The sequence below is a fragment of the Rhinoraja longicauda genome, chromosome 24 (genome assembly GCF_053455715.1).
Source record: "Rhinoraja longicauda isolate Sanriku21f chromosome 24, sRhiLon1.1, whole genome shotgun sequence".
In the NCBI taxonomy this organism is placed as follows: Eukaryota; Metazoa; Chordata; class Chondrichthyes; order Rajiformes; family Arhynchobatidae; genus Rhinoraja; species Rhinoraja longicauda.
In genome coordinates this window covers 24,623,201-24,638,847 of record NC_135976.1, presented here as the reverse complement: position 1 = coordinate 24,638,847, position 15,647 = coordinate 24,623,201, and the positions used below count along the sequence as shown (strand labels likewise).

The window sequence follows — 15,647 nt, the reverse complement described above, 5'->3', positions numbered from 1 at the left end:
GACAGATGGGGCATCTGTTTAATATCTGCACACCCACCAATGCAGTCACTGAAGTGGTTCCCTACATAATATGCCAAAATACCTGGAGTCTGGTTGGAACTCACAACCTGACCTGAAGACTCAGTTCTAACAGCCAGCTAGGATTGATGAGAAAGATTCTATAATATCCCTTGTTACGTGGATTAAAAGTAAACTTGGATACAATGCAAAACTTATGTAAACGTGTATAAATAGCTTTTGACTTGCAATTTTTTTTATTTATATTATAAAAATAACCCTGGAATTTATGGAAATCTTCAGTGTGTATATGTTGATCATCTGGAGTTTTTGTTTTTATTTTAGATTAAAGTTGAGCCTAAATCGCCAGTGAAAAGAAAATCAGAAAGCATCCATTGTTTAATGGCAGTTAAGAGACAATGCCTAAAAAGATTCTTTTCAAATTGGGAATCGGAGCATGCCTACAGTTGTCTTCATTTGTACAGTACGGAAGCACCTCCCCTTGGTGCAGCTGTAACCTCCCACATTGACTCACACAGCAAACAAGAGGCACTTGCCAGCACAACTAAGCCCAGCACAGCACCAGAGAAGTGCTTAATAATGAAATCCCCCCTCGTCGCTGGGATAGACAATGCCTCTGGCCTTCAATTGGCTCCTCGTCCAGATCCTGCACCCAGCATCTCCTCTCTTTCAATAGGACACTCCTTTGCCACTGATATCAGCACAGCACGCACAAGCACTCATCCCCTGAGTGTTGATGATTCTGTACGTGATGAGAAGATCAGGCGACTGAAAGAGGTTCTTAAAGAGAAGGAGGCTACGCTGGAAGCAATACGGAAGAAAATGGTTTTGGCACCTTTATAAAGTTCTTATTCAAGTTTAATAGTTTGTGTCCTTGTGCTATTTACTTAAAAGATCTGAATGTTTATTCTGTGTGTCCTGACTTAGTGCGGTTACAATTGCAAATATTTAAATTCTTTGAAATTAATTATTTTTGCAGCATTGTTTAGCAGTCACATCCAATTTTAATATTTGCAATTTTAATTTGTAGAAAAGCTAATTTACAACCAGCTTAAAAATTGCACTGCTAAATGTGGTCCTTCTGTAAGATTGGTCCGTTTCGTGAGTTATATTTTGTTTAATTGTATACCACTTATTCTTTGAACCAAAAAATGCATTTTAGTCTTGGGCCAAGAAACTGGGTTCACATTGTATAAATTATGCTGGTGATGCAAATGCACCCCAGTCCTGGACCATAGATTCTGCAGTTTTGATCCATTTCCTTCATTGTTAATGTGTTAATGTGTTAATGTACGGGGATCGCTGGGCGGCACGGACTTGGAGGGCCGAAAAGGCTTGTTTCCGGCTGTATATATATATGATATATGATATGATCACTATGAAATACTAAACAAAACTTTTTTTTGATACTATGCATTTTCAAATTCGTACAATAGCATGAACTAATCTCCTTTCGCAGTTCATCGAAAGAAAAGCTATTCGCACTTTTTGCTTTTTCCCTCCCTTCATCGTCTGATGGTAGTTTTTCCTTTTGATTGGTTGTCTGGTGAGCAAGACCTGTATTTCTCACCCCATTTGCAGCCAGGATAGTCTCTTACTCCTAATAAATTCTCTCAATACCCCATTATTAGTCTTTCTCTATTCATCCCATATCAGTGCGGTTAAATCTTTATATCCTTTGTGGATATTGTAAACTTACAATAATTATTCTCCAATGAACAGAATTTTATTATGCCTTTGGCCTTCATTTAGCTCCTTCATCTTTCCTGCGTCGCTTTTGTCTTCAGCTTTTATGTATTTAGTTTAGTTTTTTAATCTTACAATCTTTCCAAGTTGATGAGGTTTAGAACACTCATATTACTTTAGCATCTCATGATTGTTGTATCTGTCTTCCATTGACAAGGTATTGACATATTCAGTTTGTCTGGGTTATCAGCCCATCTTGGTGAGGTCTTAGATGAACAGTGGAATATCAGCCTTCATGGCGTTGAGGCATTGATTGAGATGAACATTGACCCCAACGTACTGGAAGCACTCCTCTATTCAAGTAGAGTCATGTTAGTATTTGCATTCATGACAAACTTCCTTCATAACCATTTTTTATGGTGTTAATTATTTATAGAGAACCAGAGGTCTGGATGTCAGAATTTAGTATTCACAGTGGTGGCTACGACGTGGCAAGGAAATATAGTACTGGTGAAAACGTAGTAATAGACGTCAGTCAATAGTCTATTTCTTGTGATGGAAATTGAGATCAAGAAAGGGGGGAGGGGGGGGGGGGAGGTGTCAGAGATGGTCCAAGTAAATGTGAGTGCAGGATAAAAATTGGTGATGAAGTTGATGTAGTCGATGAGTTCGGCATGGATGCAGGAGGTAGCACCGATACAGTCATCAATGTAACGGAGATAGAGTTTGGGGATAGGGCCGGTGTACTCCTGGAACTGGTTAATGTCCCTGCCGCTGTCATTGGCCCATGTTCCCTCTCCCCTTCTACCATTAAACTGACTGTCAATGTATATGCCACTGGTGTTCATGGCCAGCAGGTAATCTGTGGAATTATCTGCCTCAGAAGGCAGTGGAGGCCAATTCTCTGAATGCATTCAAGAGAGAGCTAGATAGAGCTCTTAAGGATAGCGGAGTCAGGGGGTATGGGGAGAAGGCAGGAACGGGGCACTGATTGAGAATGATCAGCCATGGTCACATTGAATGGTGGTGCTGGCTCGAAGGGCCGAATGGACTACTCCTGCACCTATTGTTTATTGTAACTCCAGATTTATTTAGCCTAAGTATCAGTCACCAATGAATCAGTTTTGTGGTTTCACTTGAGATCAAAATTAGTCTGTGCGCTAATATTATTCATTGCATGAACTCTAAAAGATGATTTTTCTGGTGAACATAATGTTTTAATTTTTGATACATTTCAATGAAAGTAAACCCCTTTCTGAGAACATGTGCATTATTTTCCAGCCATTTGGGCACTTCTGTGCAGAACTAGTTAATTAGACAAGGCAGTAGTTTCTATAAACTGAGCTGCATTGAATTATTAAGTCAGACATTTCCAAACTACAGTATTTGGCAGACTATATTTCAGTTTCTGCTATTTTGAGGAAATAAAACATTTATTAGGTGGGTGCTTATGATTTTTGCTTGCAATATTGAATACGCATAGGTCAGCTATTTCACAAGTGTAATGGACTATTTGGTGATAGTATCAGCTTGCATATAGTGAATTTTGGGGTATAGTCATCGGTTATTGATAAACTTATCAGCATTGACATTCATATTATCAATGCTCTATGCTTAGTGGGTGAATTGCTACTTAAAATATTCTAACCTACGTAAAATAGATAAAGATCAGCCACAAATGATAAAGCAGCCATGGAGAAAGAAGCCAGCTACTTCGTATATATTCTGGCTATTTAGAACATTTTTGGTTCTTATTAATTCTGTTCATTCCTTTGTAAATGTGAAGACAGTGTATAAATGGGCAGTGATGGCCCTTGCAAATGACAACCTAATTTTCTGAATGAATAAAAGATTCTTAGGTTTAGGACCCTAATTTTGGAAATAAGTTCTAGAATACACTATTCTTCCATCCATATTGGAATCTAACTTCCATATTAATCTGCTTAAATTGTAATTGTAATCATGGCAATGCAAACTGGGAAAATGATTAATTTGCAGAAACTGGAATTGTACATGTTACAACTGGCAGCAGCAGCTATTTCAAACAAAATATCTTGCAAGCAATTTCACTTTTTCATGAATACAAAGACCAACTCCTAATAACCAATGAATTGAGTACAAGATAAAGTTCCCAAGGATTTGCAGGAAAATACTACACATCATTAAAATGAATTAGTATTGAACTGCAAGCCAGGGCTGAAAAAATGTTTTTTGAAAGACTCCTTAATCTTGGATCTGAATTAACAGCTTTGCAGTAGACCAGTTGAGGACACGTTCCCATGAATATGGCTTGTTCAAATTATTCAAAGCAATATTCACCTGAATAGCAGACAAGGTTTGGTAGACATTTTTTATAGAAATGAGAATCTCAAGCTTAAGCTATTAATTCTTCAATTAGATCTTCCAGGATAAGATAGATATATTTAGGTTTATGATTGTGAAATTATAATTCAGTAATAATCAGCAATGTCCTCTTTTCTGTGTAAATGTGTAAACAAGGGATTTTAGATTTACAATTGTCACACTCCAGATTGTTAATTAACTCATGACAGAAGGAAGGTGCACAATGAGCGATGACACCTGAGAAAGTAATTTGATTATACCCTATCCTCATCCTTGTTATCTATGAAAGCCCATCGAAGAACATTAGGCAGGTATAAGCATTAGAACCCAGTACTAAAGCAAATATCCAATGGACATGAACCATTAGTTTTGAGCAGCAATTCATCTGTCTATCTTTGCACATAGTTGCAAGAAATGAATCCCAAGTATCCTAACAAGAGCTATTGAACTCCTGGCCGAGAGCTCCCTTAATCATCTCGTGCATAGTTAAAGGCATTGTTTCCAACTCGCCATATACAGTGCCCTCCATAATGTTCGGGACAAAGATCCATCATTTATTTATTTGCCTCTGTACTCCACAATTTGAGATTTGTAATAGAAAAAATCACGTGGTTAAAGTGCATATTGTCAGATTTTAATAAAGGCCATTTTTATATATTTTGGTTTCACCATATAGAAAATACAGCAGTGTTTATACATGGTCCCCCCATTTCAGGGCACCAGAATGTTTGGGACACATGTCTTCAGAGGCGTTTGTAATTGTTCAGGTGTGTTTAACTGCCTCCTTCGTGCAGGTATAAGGGAGTGCTCAGCACCTAGTCTTTCCTCCAGTCTTTCCATCACCTTTGGAAACTTTTATTGCTGTTTATCAACATGAGGCCAAAGGTTTTGCCAATGAACGTCAAAGAAGCCATTATGAGACTGAGAAACAAGAATAAAACTGTTATAGAGACATCAGCCAAACCTTAAGCTTACCAAAAGGAACTGTTTGGAACATCATTAAGAAGAGCTTACTAATCGCAAAGGGACTGGCAGGCCAAGGAAGACCACAGCTGATGACAGAAGAATTCTCTCTATAATAAAGAAAAATCCCCAAACACCTGCCCGACAGATCAGAAACACTCTTCAGGAGTCAAGTGTGGATTTGTCAATGACCACTGTCTGCAGAGGACTTCATGAACAGAAATACAGAGGCGACACTGCAAGACACAAACCCCTGGCTGCAAAAGTAGGATGGCCAGGTTACAGTTTGCCAAGAAGTACTTAAAAGAGCAACCACAGTTCTGGAAAAAGGTCTTGTGGACAGAGGAGACGAAGATTAACTTATATCAGAGTGATGGCAACAGCAAAGTATGGAGGAGGAAAGGAACTGCCCAAGATCCAAAGCATACCCCCTCATCTGTGAAATACGGTGGTGGGCATGTTATGGCCTGGGTATGAATGGCTGCTGAAGGTACTGGCTCACTTATCTTCATTGGTGATACAACTGCTGATGGTAGTAGCATAATGAATTCTGAAGTGTATAGACACATCCTATCTGCACAAGTTCAAACAAATGCCTCAAAACTCATTGATGGCGGTTCATTCGACACCAAGACAATGATCCCAAACATACTGCTAAAGCAACAAAGGAGTTTTTCAAAGCTAAATAATGGTCAATTCTTGAGTGGCCAAGTCAATCACCCGATCTGAACCCAATTGAGCAAGCCTTTTATATGCTGAAGAGAAAACTGAAGAGGACTACCCCCCAAAACAAGCATAAGATAAAGATGGCTGCAATACAGGCCTGGCAGAGCATCACAAGAGAGGACACCAGCAACTGGTGATGTCCATGAATCGCAGACTTCATGCAGTCTATTCACGCAATGGATATGCAACAAAATACTAAACATGACTACTTTCATTTACATGACATTGCTGTGTCCCAAACATTATGGTGCCCTGAAATGAGGGGGTGGGGGGGGGATACTGGAAAAAATCACATGTGGTTAAGATGCACATTGTCAGATTTTAATAAAGGCCATTTTTATACTTTTTGTATTCACCATGTAGAAATTACAGCAGTGTTTATATGTATAAACACTGCTGTAATTTCTACATGGTGAAACCAAAATGTATAAAAATGGCCTTTATTAAAATCTAACAATGTGCATCTTAACCACATGTGATTTTTTTTCTCTTACATGTCTCGAATTGTGGAGTACAGAGGCAAATAAACGATGTGTCTTTGTCCCAAACATTATGGAAGGCACTGTACATAGAATAGTTGTGACCAAAATAAAAAAGACTGAGCCAATCTTGTTTCATCTGGCCTACAGAAAAGTCCATGTCTACTAACCGCTGTCACAATCTATGGCATCTTGTAAATTATCTGCATAAAAGTTGTGACTTGTTTCTGTTACAAGCAAATAAGTCCTTTTACAGTTTGAAAAACGGAACTATTTTGTTGCAAATGCTTGCAGTTTTTGGAATTTTATTTTTAACAATCTATCTGTATTGCCCATTAAAGAATGTTGAATTGGACAGCAGCTAGAGAGGTGTTTGATGAATTGGTGTGGCTGAATCATTGAGATATAAAGTTGAGTAATGAATTATTTTGGACTGATTCTAAAGAAAATTCTTGCCCGTTATGGGAAATAGTGTGAGTTTAGCTAGAATGCAGTCTGGTGTCAGGCTATGGATGACCTTGAGTTTAAGCAATGTAGCCCATTTGGTGCCTTGTGTCTTTTCTACCATTCAATACAATTGTGGATGAGCTTCTATTTTGGTGCCATTTTTACATTCTCTTAATATCTAAGGAATTATCGAAAGTAGACACAAAATGCTGGAGTAACTCAGTGGGTGAGGCAGCATCTCTGGAGAGAAGGAATGGGTGAATTTTCGGGTCGAGACCCTTCTTCAGACCTGAAACGTCACCCATGCCTTCTCTCTAGAGATGCAGCCTAACCTGCTAAGTTACTGCAGCATTTTGTGACTGCCTTCGATTTAAACCAGCATCTGCAGTTCTTTCCTCCATCTAAGGAATTATCAACATGTGTCTTGAATAAGTTCAACGACTGAGCTTCTTGAGTGAAGAACTTAATCATTGTCTTATTCCTGTATATCCAAACCTTTACTTTTAGTCTCTGACCTTTGCTCCTAAATGCCCCAGTCTTGGGGAAACATCCACCACGTCTACCACGTCAAACCTTTTCTTTAAAAATGTGCCTTTCAGTGAGATATCTCAATCTAACCTCAATGCGATCTGGGCTAGAGATTGAGCGTGGAGAGTACAAACCAGGTACTTGAAATGAACGCTGGACCTTGTATGCAAATAAATGCCAACAAGAAAGGAACTATTGTCCTTTCAAGTACAGTCCAACATCAAGAGCAGAACTCTGGGCTGATGACCAGCGAAAATACTTAACGTGCCGATTTCCATTAGTCATACAGTACTCCTAAATGCTGAATGTCTGAAAAATAATCTATTATGTAACCTAGTAAAGAAATTACTCTGGAAACAGGATTAGGTTGGAAGTGAAAACAAGCCAAACACCAGTCTGTAGAAGGGACCCGACCGAAACATTAGCTATCCGTGTTCTCCAAGGATGCTGCCTGACCCGCGGTGTAACTCCAGCACTTTGTCTAGGAAAATAACTGCAGATGCTGGTACAAATGTGATACCAGCACTTTGTCTTTTATTTTTGTAAACCAGCCTCTGCAGTTCCTTGCTCCTGTCATCCCGTAAACTCGTGTCTAATTCTAATTGTCACCCGAGGAAGAAAGGTCCATTCCTGACAAAACTAGAATTCCTTTTAATGTTGTCATTTTGCAGTCAAATTCAACCTAAAAGAGTGGTCGCTTTTCTTTTATTTGGGCTGTCACTCAGTTTTTTACTGTTCAGCGTAAGGCAGGAAGCACTCCGCGCACATAAAATTCAACGTCCGTGAAAGTAGTTCCTTAATCAGCGTGATCGATAATAAATCCAGAAGACAAAAAAATAAATGTTCTTTTGTTGCCTAACGAACAATAAATTACCTTTACATTGTATGTACTCATAACTGCTATAGGTTGTAATTGGGTATAGCATTCCGTGCGCCGTGTTCCTCAGCCTCCTGTGGCCGAGATAAATAACAAAACACCTTTTATTGCCAGTATCTGCAGTAAGATCGCCCCTCGCGCTGTCTTCGCTGTAACTAATAAGTTAGAAAGAGGTTAGAAAGACAACTACAATACACCTTGAAGGATATTTGCAAGTCAGCCACTCTAAATCCGGGCCAGAGTCGTAATGTTCCAACATAGAACCCGCCACTGTTGATGTCATGGTGAGGATAACATTTCGAGAAAGTTCTCCAGAGGGATCCCGATCCCAAACGACGCCTGTCCATTCCCACCACCGATGCTGTCTGATCCGCTGAGTTACTCCAGCACTTTGTATTTTGCTGAAGATTCCAGCATCTGCAGTTCTTTCTATTTCCATCTTAATCACCCACTAATACTTTTAGGCAACGATAACTTGTTAGGTTTCTTTGTTTCGTTGTTTTCTTTATCATAAATACAGATTGACAGGGCCTGTCTAACCCAGCTCATTCCAAGTATCGGAATTCTTGTGTTCACTTTGAGAAGAAGAAAGAATGTCTTGGCCTGTTTTTTTTCCCTACCTCGGAAGTTTGAGTACGAAAGTAATGGAATATCAACGACTATTTGACATTCGTCCATAAGTTGGCCCCTCCACTCACTCCTTTTAAACTGGAAGCCCCAAGTTTTCCAAATGTCATTGCAATTGAATTTAGGTTCTGGGCGCGGACTACGTTAGTCCCTATCTCGTGCTCAAACGTGGCCTGACCAGAGCCTAGGTTCCGAGCACTTTGATTAAATTGTTCAGCAATCTGCCCATCGGGATGAATACTGCTCTGGGGTCTTTGAGCGCGTTGACTAAATACCGCTAAAACCCATTCGCAACATATAGCACATGGCGTTAAAATTCACGAGCTCTCGCTTCACTCCGCGAAACATGATGCCAACTTTATTCTCATTGCTACTGAGTTTTGAATTGCATGTTATAAATTGAGATTGCAAACAGTGCAAGATGTAACGTCATTCTCGGTGGGTGAGGTTTCGTTACTCATCAAATGCCGCAGCTATTGTGAGATGCTCCAGCGCTTTGTGGTTTAAAAATATATAAACCAGCATCTGCAATTCCTTGTGTTTTCACACTCGGCGTTTCTGGTCCAATCCCTCTGACTCATGTTTCGCCCCCTCCCAGAACTAACGTTGAATCCCAGCTCCTTATAGTTCACAGCAACGGCTTTCGATTAAAATATCGGCGAGTATTTGGATTGGACCACATCCTCTTCTCGATGCTGTTGCTGCCATCTCGGCTGTTGTGCAGATGGACTCTCACACTAGGCTTGATGATTCGCTCGATTTTAATATATTATACACAATCCATCTCAAAGCTAATTTTTCAGCAGAGAGGTACATCCGCCAATCTGAGTACGGTGGAACTTTCGGATACAGAATGAGAAAGCAACGACGGATTGCCAATGTATTATTCATCGTTGTGACCTCGAAGGAAGAGAGGGTAGCATAGGAAAGCCAATCAGAAATTGCAAACCTAGACAGTAAGGATTGGAAAGGTGTATGTATTTGTGGCGAAGAATCTTCCTCCTGCGGGAATATTTAACTTCAGCTGACAGTCTGTGCACTGTCCCAGCTCCAGATGTAATACCGCCAGTGGAGTGGGTCTTGTCCATTGGAAAACATTACTTGGATCATCTATACAGTTTCCGGCTTGCACGACAACAGTGGCACAGATTAAAATGCATTAATCGGGTTTATTTTAGAGTGCGCTGAAAATAAGCTAAAACGTAGGTAGTATTAGATGTTCCGAATGCTTCGAAGTTATGGATGCAATAGAATCGATTAAATAGATGGTCATAGTTTTTTGATGTTATAAATGCAATATTGGAATCTTTATGCTGATATCTGATTCATTCGTTGTAGATCAAGGCTAAATCGCTCTCGAAGACAAACGTGAAGCCTGCGATGAACCTGGTGATAATTAAGAAGCAGCCTGATAAGAAACATTTTTTAAACAGAAAGTCGGAGCACGCGTACAGCTGTCTCCGGGAAGAAAATGTCGTTGGAGAGGTCCGTGTTCGGCCTCGCAGCAGTTCACTGGACAGCAGGTCGGAGCCAAATGGAACGGAATCCTCCAACTTGATGACGCATTGCGCAGCGGCGAATAAAGTGCTTGACCTCTCGGGTGTTTCCCGGGCAACCTTGCTTCCTTCAAACATGGACAGGACCGCTCGCGAAGAGAAAATAAGACGACTGAAGGTGATTCTGAAGGCGAAAGAAGCCGCGCTGGAGATTATAAGGATGAATAAGGTTTCGAGAGATCTGTAAGATCCCCCAATTTTAAAGCGGGAGTTCTTATTTCAAACTTAAATAACTGGTTGCCCAGTAGTTTGGAACTACACGAATTTGACGTTTTTATCGTTCAAATGTTATTTCTACTACAATGTTGAGTAGTTTTGAATAGGGGGTTTCTCAGATTCTATAATTCAACACTTCCATTATAGTGTTCTGCAAAGTAATATTGTTTTTTTTTGTCAGGATATGTTGGAAAGTTCCTACATTGTAGCGTTTATATGCATTGAATTTGAAGATGCCGTTTATTCATTATATTCATTGTAAATGTCCGAGTTGACGGATTGGGGTTTATCCCAGCAATAAATTCAATTACTTCATTTTCAACGATCTGGGAACTTTCTATTCCATCACTGTACATAGTAGCCGTATGTGGGTTCAGAAGCTAACTCACACTCACTTGGACATGTATTTTTATGAAGAAGTAGTCCTGTCTCATAGAGACATATAAAATTATAAAAGGACTGGACAAGCTAGATGCAGGAAAAATGTTCACAATGTTGGGGGAGTCCAGAACCATGGGCCACAGTCTTAGAATAAAGGGGAGGCCATTTAAAACTGAGGTGAAAAGAAACTTTTTCACCCAGAGTTGTGAATTTGTGGAATTCTCTGCCATGGAGGTTAGTGGAGGCCAAATCACTGGATGAATTTAAGAGAGAGTTAGATAGAGCTTTGGGGGGGGGGTAGTGGAATCAAGGGATATGGGGAGAAGTTGGGCACAGGTTACTGATTGTGGATCCCCGCGCGCTTTTGCCAGGAAACTGGGATTTCTTAATCTACCGTAGTAAATTATTTTTCCCACTTTCTGAACCATTCCCCCTTGGACGGAAATTGTTCACGGACCCAATTTCCCGCTAACCTGAGGTTATGACATTGGTCAGAAATTGGAAATAGATTGATTAAGTTGTTTTGTGAAAGCTGACATCCAGAAAATATATTTGAGTGGAGGTGTTGCTTTTCAAAATTTTCTTCAAGAACCGTTTGTTCACAATATACTTTAGGATTATTATAGCTGCTACGTTCCCCTTTTTACCCATTTTTCCAATTTCCTAAATACCCTAGGATTAGGTCGTGGAGATCACAATATTTAGTTTCCTATTAATTCCTGAGATTCTTCAAATCAGTGCAAAATAAAGTCACAAAATAGTTTAGATCTATATGGGATATAGCTTCAATTGACCGCTATCATTTAGAATCCACGCTAATATATTCACTGTCACAATCACGCCAGTATTACCCTGTAAATATTCTGATCTACAAACCCATCGCAAATGGCGAGGAGGCATCCATCTTCTGCTGAACTTTCACCGGTTCCCTGTGGAAGAGTTCTTATCCAACAGAAGCACTCGGTCAAAAGGTCAGTTACAACTTACACCATTATCACTAGTGTGGAACAGATAGGCAAATGGGAGCAGGTCAAAAAGACCAATGTTACCCCCCACCCACCAACCCCCTAAAGAAACCCACAAGATGGTTTATTTCGGTATTCCCTGCTTTCTGGGAAAGTCAGAGGAAGGCGATAACTTCGTTAATCCTGCGTCAACTCATTTTGTCTTCTTATTGCAAATAACGTCAGTGTGGCATTCCTGTCACACCTCTCCCCTGTCAGACCCAGGTCTGGGAATGTTGAAACGTGCGCGAAACGAAGAAAATAAATACGGTGAATATGTACCACACTTAGATGATAACACATTACAATGTCAACGGTGGAAGGCATATAAAGTAATTTCTTCAAAGTATAGATGCCAAACCATGCAAACGGTGCTGTCAACAAACAAGGAGATTGAGTTGAATGTCAGCGGAGTTTTATCCCTTCAACGTGATATCGAACTTGCTAAGTTCCAGCGTGTTTCTACGAAAATTTGATACTGTGTATAAAACATTTGAGCTCTCAATGAAGAATTAGATCGACTTCATTCTGCAAAATAACTTTCTGGATTCGCACTAAGGAGTGTATCCCCCACTTTCGAAGTGGAAAGACAGGTTGCAAATAACGAGCAGCAGAGACCTGGTCTGAACTAGTCTGAAGAAAGGTAACGACCCAAAACATCATCCATCCTTTTTCTCAAGAAATGCTGCCTGATCCGCTGAGTTAATTCATCACGTTATGCGTATTTTGCAGAGACCTGGCAATCAATTTCTCTCAATCTCACCGATTAAAAGGCCAATTTCCTGAAATTGAATGGAGCCAGCCTGTTGAAGCATCATCATCTATGCAAGCCATGCGATCTCCAGGTGAACCTTTTCTATTGACTCTGGTCTTCCATGTTAACAACTGTTGGAGTGTCAACAGTTACTCCACCTCAACAATTTGTAATTGGTCACATCCAGTAATCTGGGATTATTTCATCAACCTCATCAATTTAATCTCCCTGCTAATTAGTTATCCCACTCTCCTAAACGTTCACTAAATAACAGGTCAACTTTGCATTTATGCACAGCCAAAACTCATAAATCGCTTTGCAAGAACATTATCAAGCAACATTTGGCACAGGGATACAAAGTCACGAGAGAGGCCAAAGAGATGGAGAAGCGGTAGTCCCAACGCGAAATGTCACCTGTCCATTCCCTCCGATGATGCTGCCTAACCCGCTGAGTTTCTCCAGCAATGAGCGTTCTATTTCACTTTATGCTCATCGAGCGCGTTCTTAACTCTGAATGCACATAAAACCCACGGAATCTTCTCTGTGATTGTTTCTTTTGTTTATTCAAGGAATGTGGGCATCATTGGGTGAGCCGGTATTTAATTGCCCTTGAGAAGGTGATGAAGAGATGCATTCATGAGCCACTTCGGTCCTTGAGGTGTTTGCCCACAATGCCAGCTGGGAGGGGGTTCCAGGATTGTGATTCAGCGACGATGGTGGAAGGGCGATATATATCCAAGTAACGATGGTGTTGGATTGTAGAGCGACAACCATCTGCTGGCCATAGAGTCATGGAGCTGTGCAGCAGGGAAACATCCTCTTCGGCTCAACCCGTCCGAGGAGACAAAGTGGCCAATCTGAACTAGAAACAGAGACACATAGAACATAGATATAAGAGTAGGTCTTTTGGACCCTCGAGTTAGCACCGCCATTCAATATGGTCATGGCTGATCAGTACCCTGTTCCTGCTTTCGCCCCATAGCCCTTGATTCCGTTAGCCCTAAAAGATATATCTAACTCTCTCTTGAATACATCCCGTGAATTGGCCGCCACTGTCTTTTGTGGCAGAAAATTCCACAGATTCACAACTCTCTGGGTGAAAAGGTTTTTCCTCATCTCAGACCTAAATGGCCTACCCTTCATTATTAAACTGTGACCCCTGGTTCTGGACTCCCCCAATATCGGGGACATTTTTCCTGCATCTAGCCTGTCCAATCCCTTAATTACCTCTCATCCTCCTAAATTCCAATGAATATAAGCGCAGTCAATCCATTCTTTGATCATATGTCAGTCCCGCCATCCAGGGAAGTAACCTACTCCCTCAATAGCAAGAATGTCCTTCCTCAAATTAGGAGACCAAAACTGCACACAATACTCCAGGTGTGGTCTCATCAGGGCCCTGTGCAACTGCAGTAGGACCTCTTTGCTCCTATACTCAAATCCTCTCGCTATAAAGACGAACATGCCATGCTTTCTTCACTGCCTGTTGTACCTGCATGCTTACTTTCAGTGACTGATGTACAATGCCATCCAGATCTCGTTGCACCTCCCCTTTTCCTAATCTGACACTATGCAGATAACAATCTGCCGTCCTGTTCTTGGCACCAAAGTTGATAACCTCACATTTAACCACAATATACTGCATCGACCAGCATCTGCCAACTCACCAACCTATCCAAGTCACCCTGCAGCCTCTTAGAAACCTCTTCGCAGCTCATTCTGCCACCCATCTTTGTGTCATCCGCAAACACATCTTATTTGCCTGAGTTTGGTCCATATCCTTCTAAACTGCCACTTTCCAGGTACCTGCCTAAATGTATTTTAAACAATGTTGTTGTATCCACCTCTATTGTATCCTTCTAGCGGGTCGAGATCGTGGGTTTGGAAGCTGTTCATTCTAGTGGAGTTGCAGCAGCGCATCCTTAAAATTCTGTGTAGGGTAGACTGTTAGCGCTGCAGAATTAGAATGCCTGCATTTTTTTGTGATCCCGTTTCTCCAGTGGTGCTGCCTGCCCCGCTGAGTTACTCCAGCATTTTGTATCTATCTTCTGCAGGTAACTCAATCAGTGCAATCTTTTTTTCATTGTAGTTGCTGCTGTAGATTGATTCGTGGGTTACACCATGGTTGAAAGGGTTGTCGTATGAGGAGAGATTAAGCAGCCTGCGCCTATATCTTCTTGAATTTAGACGAACGAGAACTGACCGTAGGCACAATTCTCCTCTTGGGCTTGGAATGGCAGATGTGCGGTTGATATTTCCTATCTACCGACGTTCGAGAAACAGTGGTCTGAATCTCAAAAGTAAGAGTTCCCCTTTCAGGACAAGAAGTTCCCCACTTCCCACAAGAAGTAATTTATTCACCGAAATGGTCGTGAACCTTGGAGTTCCCTGCACCAGAGAGCTATGAAGAGCCAGTGGCTGAATATATTCAGGAAAGAGACGTCAAGCGTGTCAGTGGATGTGGGTTCGTGCGGGGAAACGGAGCCGAGGTACATGATCAGTCCATGTAATAGAATGCAACACAGGAGAGGGACCGAAAGGCCTCCTCCCTTTTCCATTTATTTTGCTCTCATGAACCTTAATGCCCAAAGGTACCAAACGTTCAGAAGGTGTACACGGTTCTTGGGAGAATTTCGAGAATTAAGAACCACAAATATCCGAATTAACTAAAACATTATTTACAGCACCAAGGCGCATAAGTGAATTACATAATTGTAGCGGGGACTTAACAGCACGATAAATCCCCTTCTTCCGATTCAGTTGGGAAGGACCACAAGACTCAACCGATTCTATGCCAGACCATCTCCTTAATCTTCAGTTAGAGGGGCTTGCTGTTCAATTCTTCCTTGAAATATATGACTGTCAGATAACCTGCCCATTAAATCACATTTATTATAAGCGCTGGAGTCGACCCACATTCTACATGATATTGTACGGGAGACGTAGGTCGAATTCAGTACTTATAGTCATTCAACAAAGTATTATCACAGGCCAATTAGCACTGATTTAGCCGATCAGTTTGATGGGTTTTATTTGCAACAA

At 40.9% G+C, this 15,647-nt stretch overlaps 1 protein-coding gene across 3 annotated transcripts in view; it reads left to right on the top strand.

Moving 5' to 3' along the window:
- LOC144605485 (uncharacterized) overlaps positions 1-10,744 on the top strand; it is a 39,034-nt gene extending 28,290 nt beyond the window's left edge. For all 3 annotated transcript variants that reach the window (XM_078420798.1, XM_078420797.1, XM_078420799.1), the window contains 2 exons: positions 343-843; positions 10,033-10,744. In XM_078420798.1, coding sequence (XP_078276924.1) covers positions 343-843; positions 10,033-10,437 — 906 coding nt within the window. In that variant the 3' untranslated portion in view covers positions 10,438-10,744. The remainder of the gene's footprint in view (positions 1-342; positions 844-10,032) is intronic.
- Positions 10,745-15,647: the final 4,903 nt, after the last annotated feature.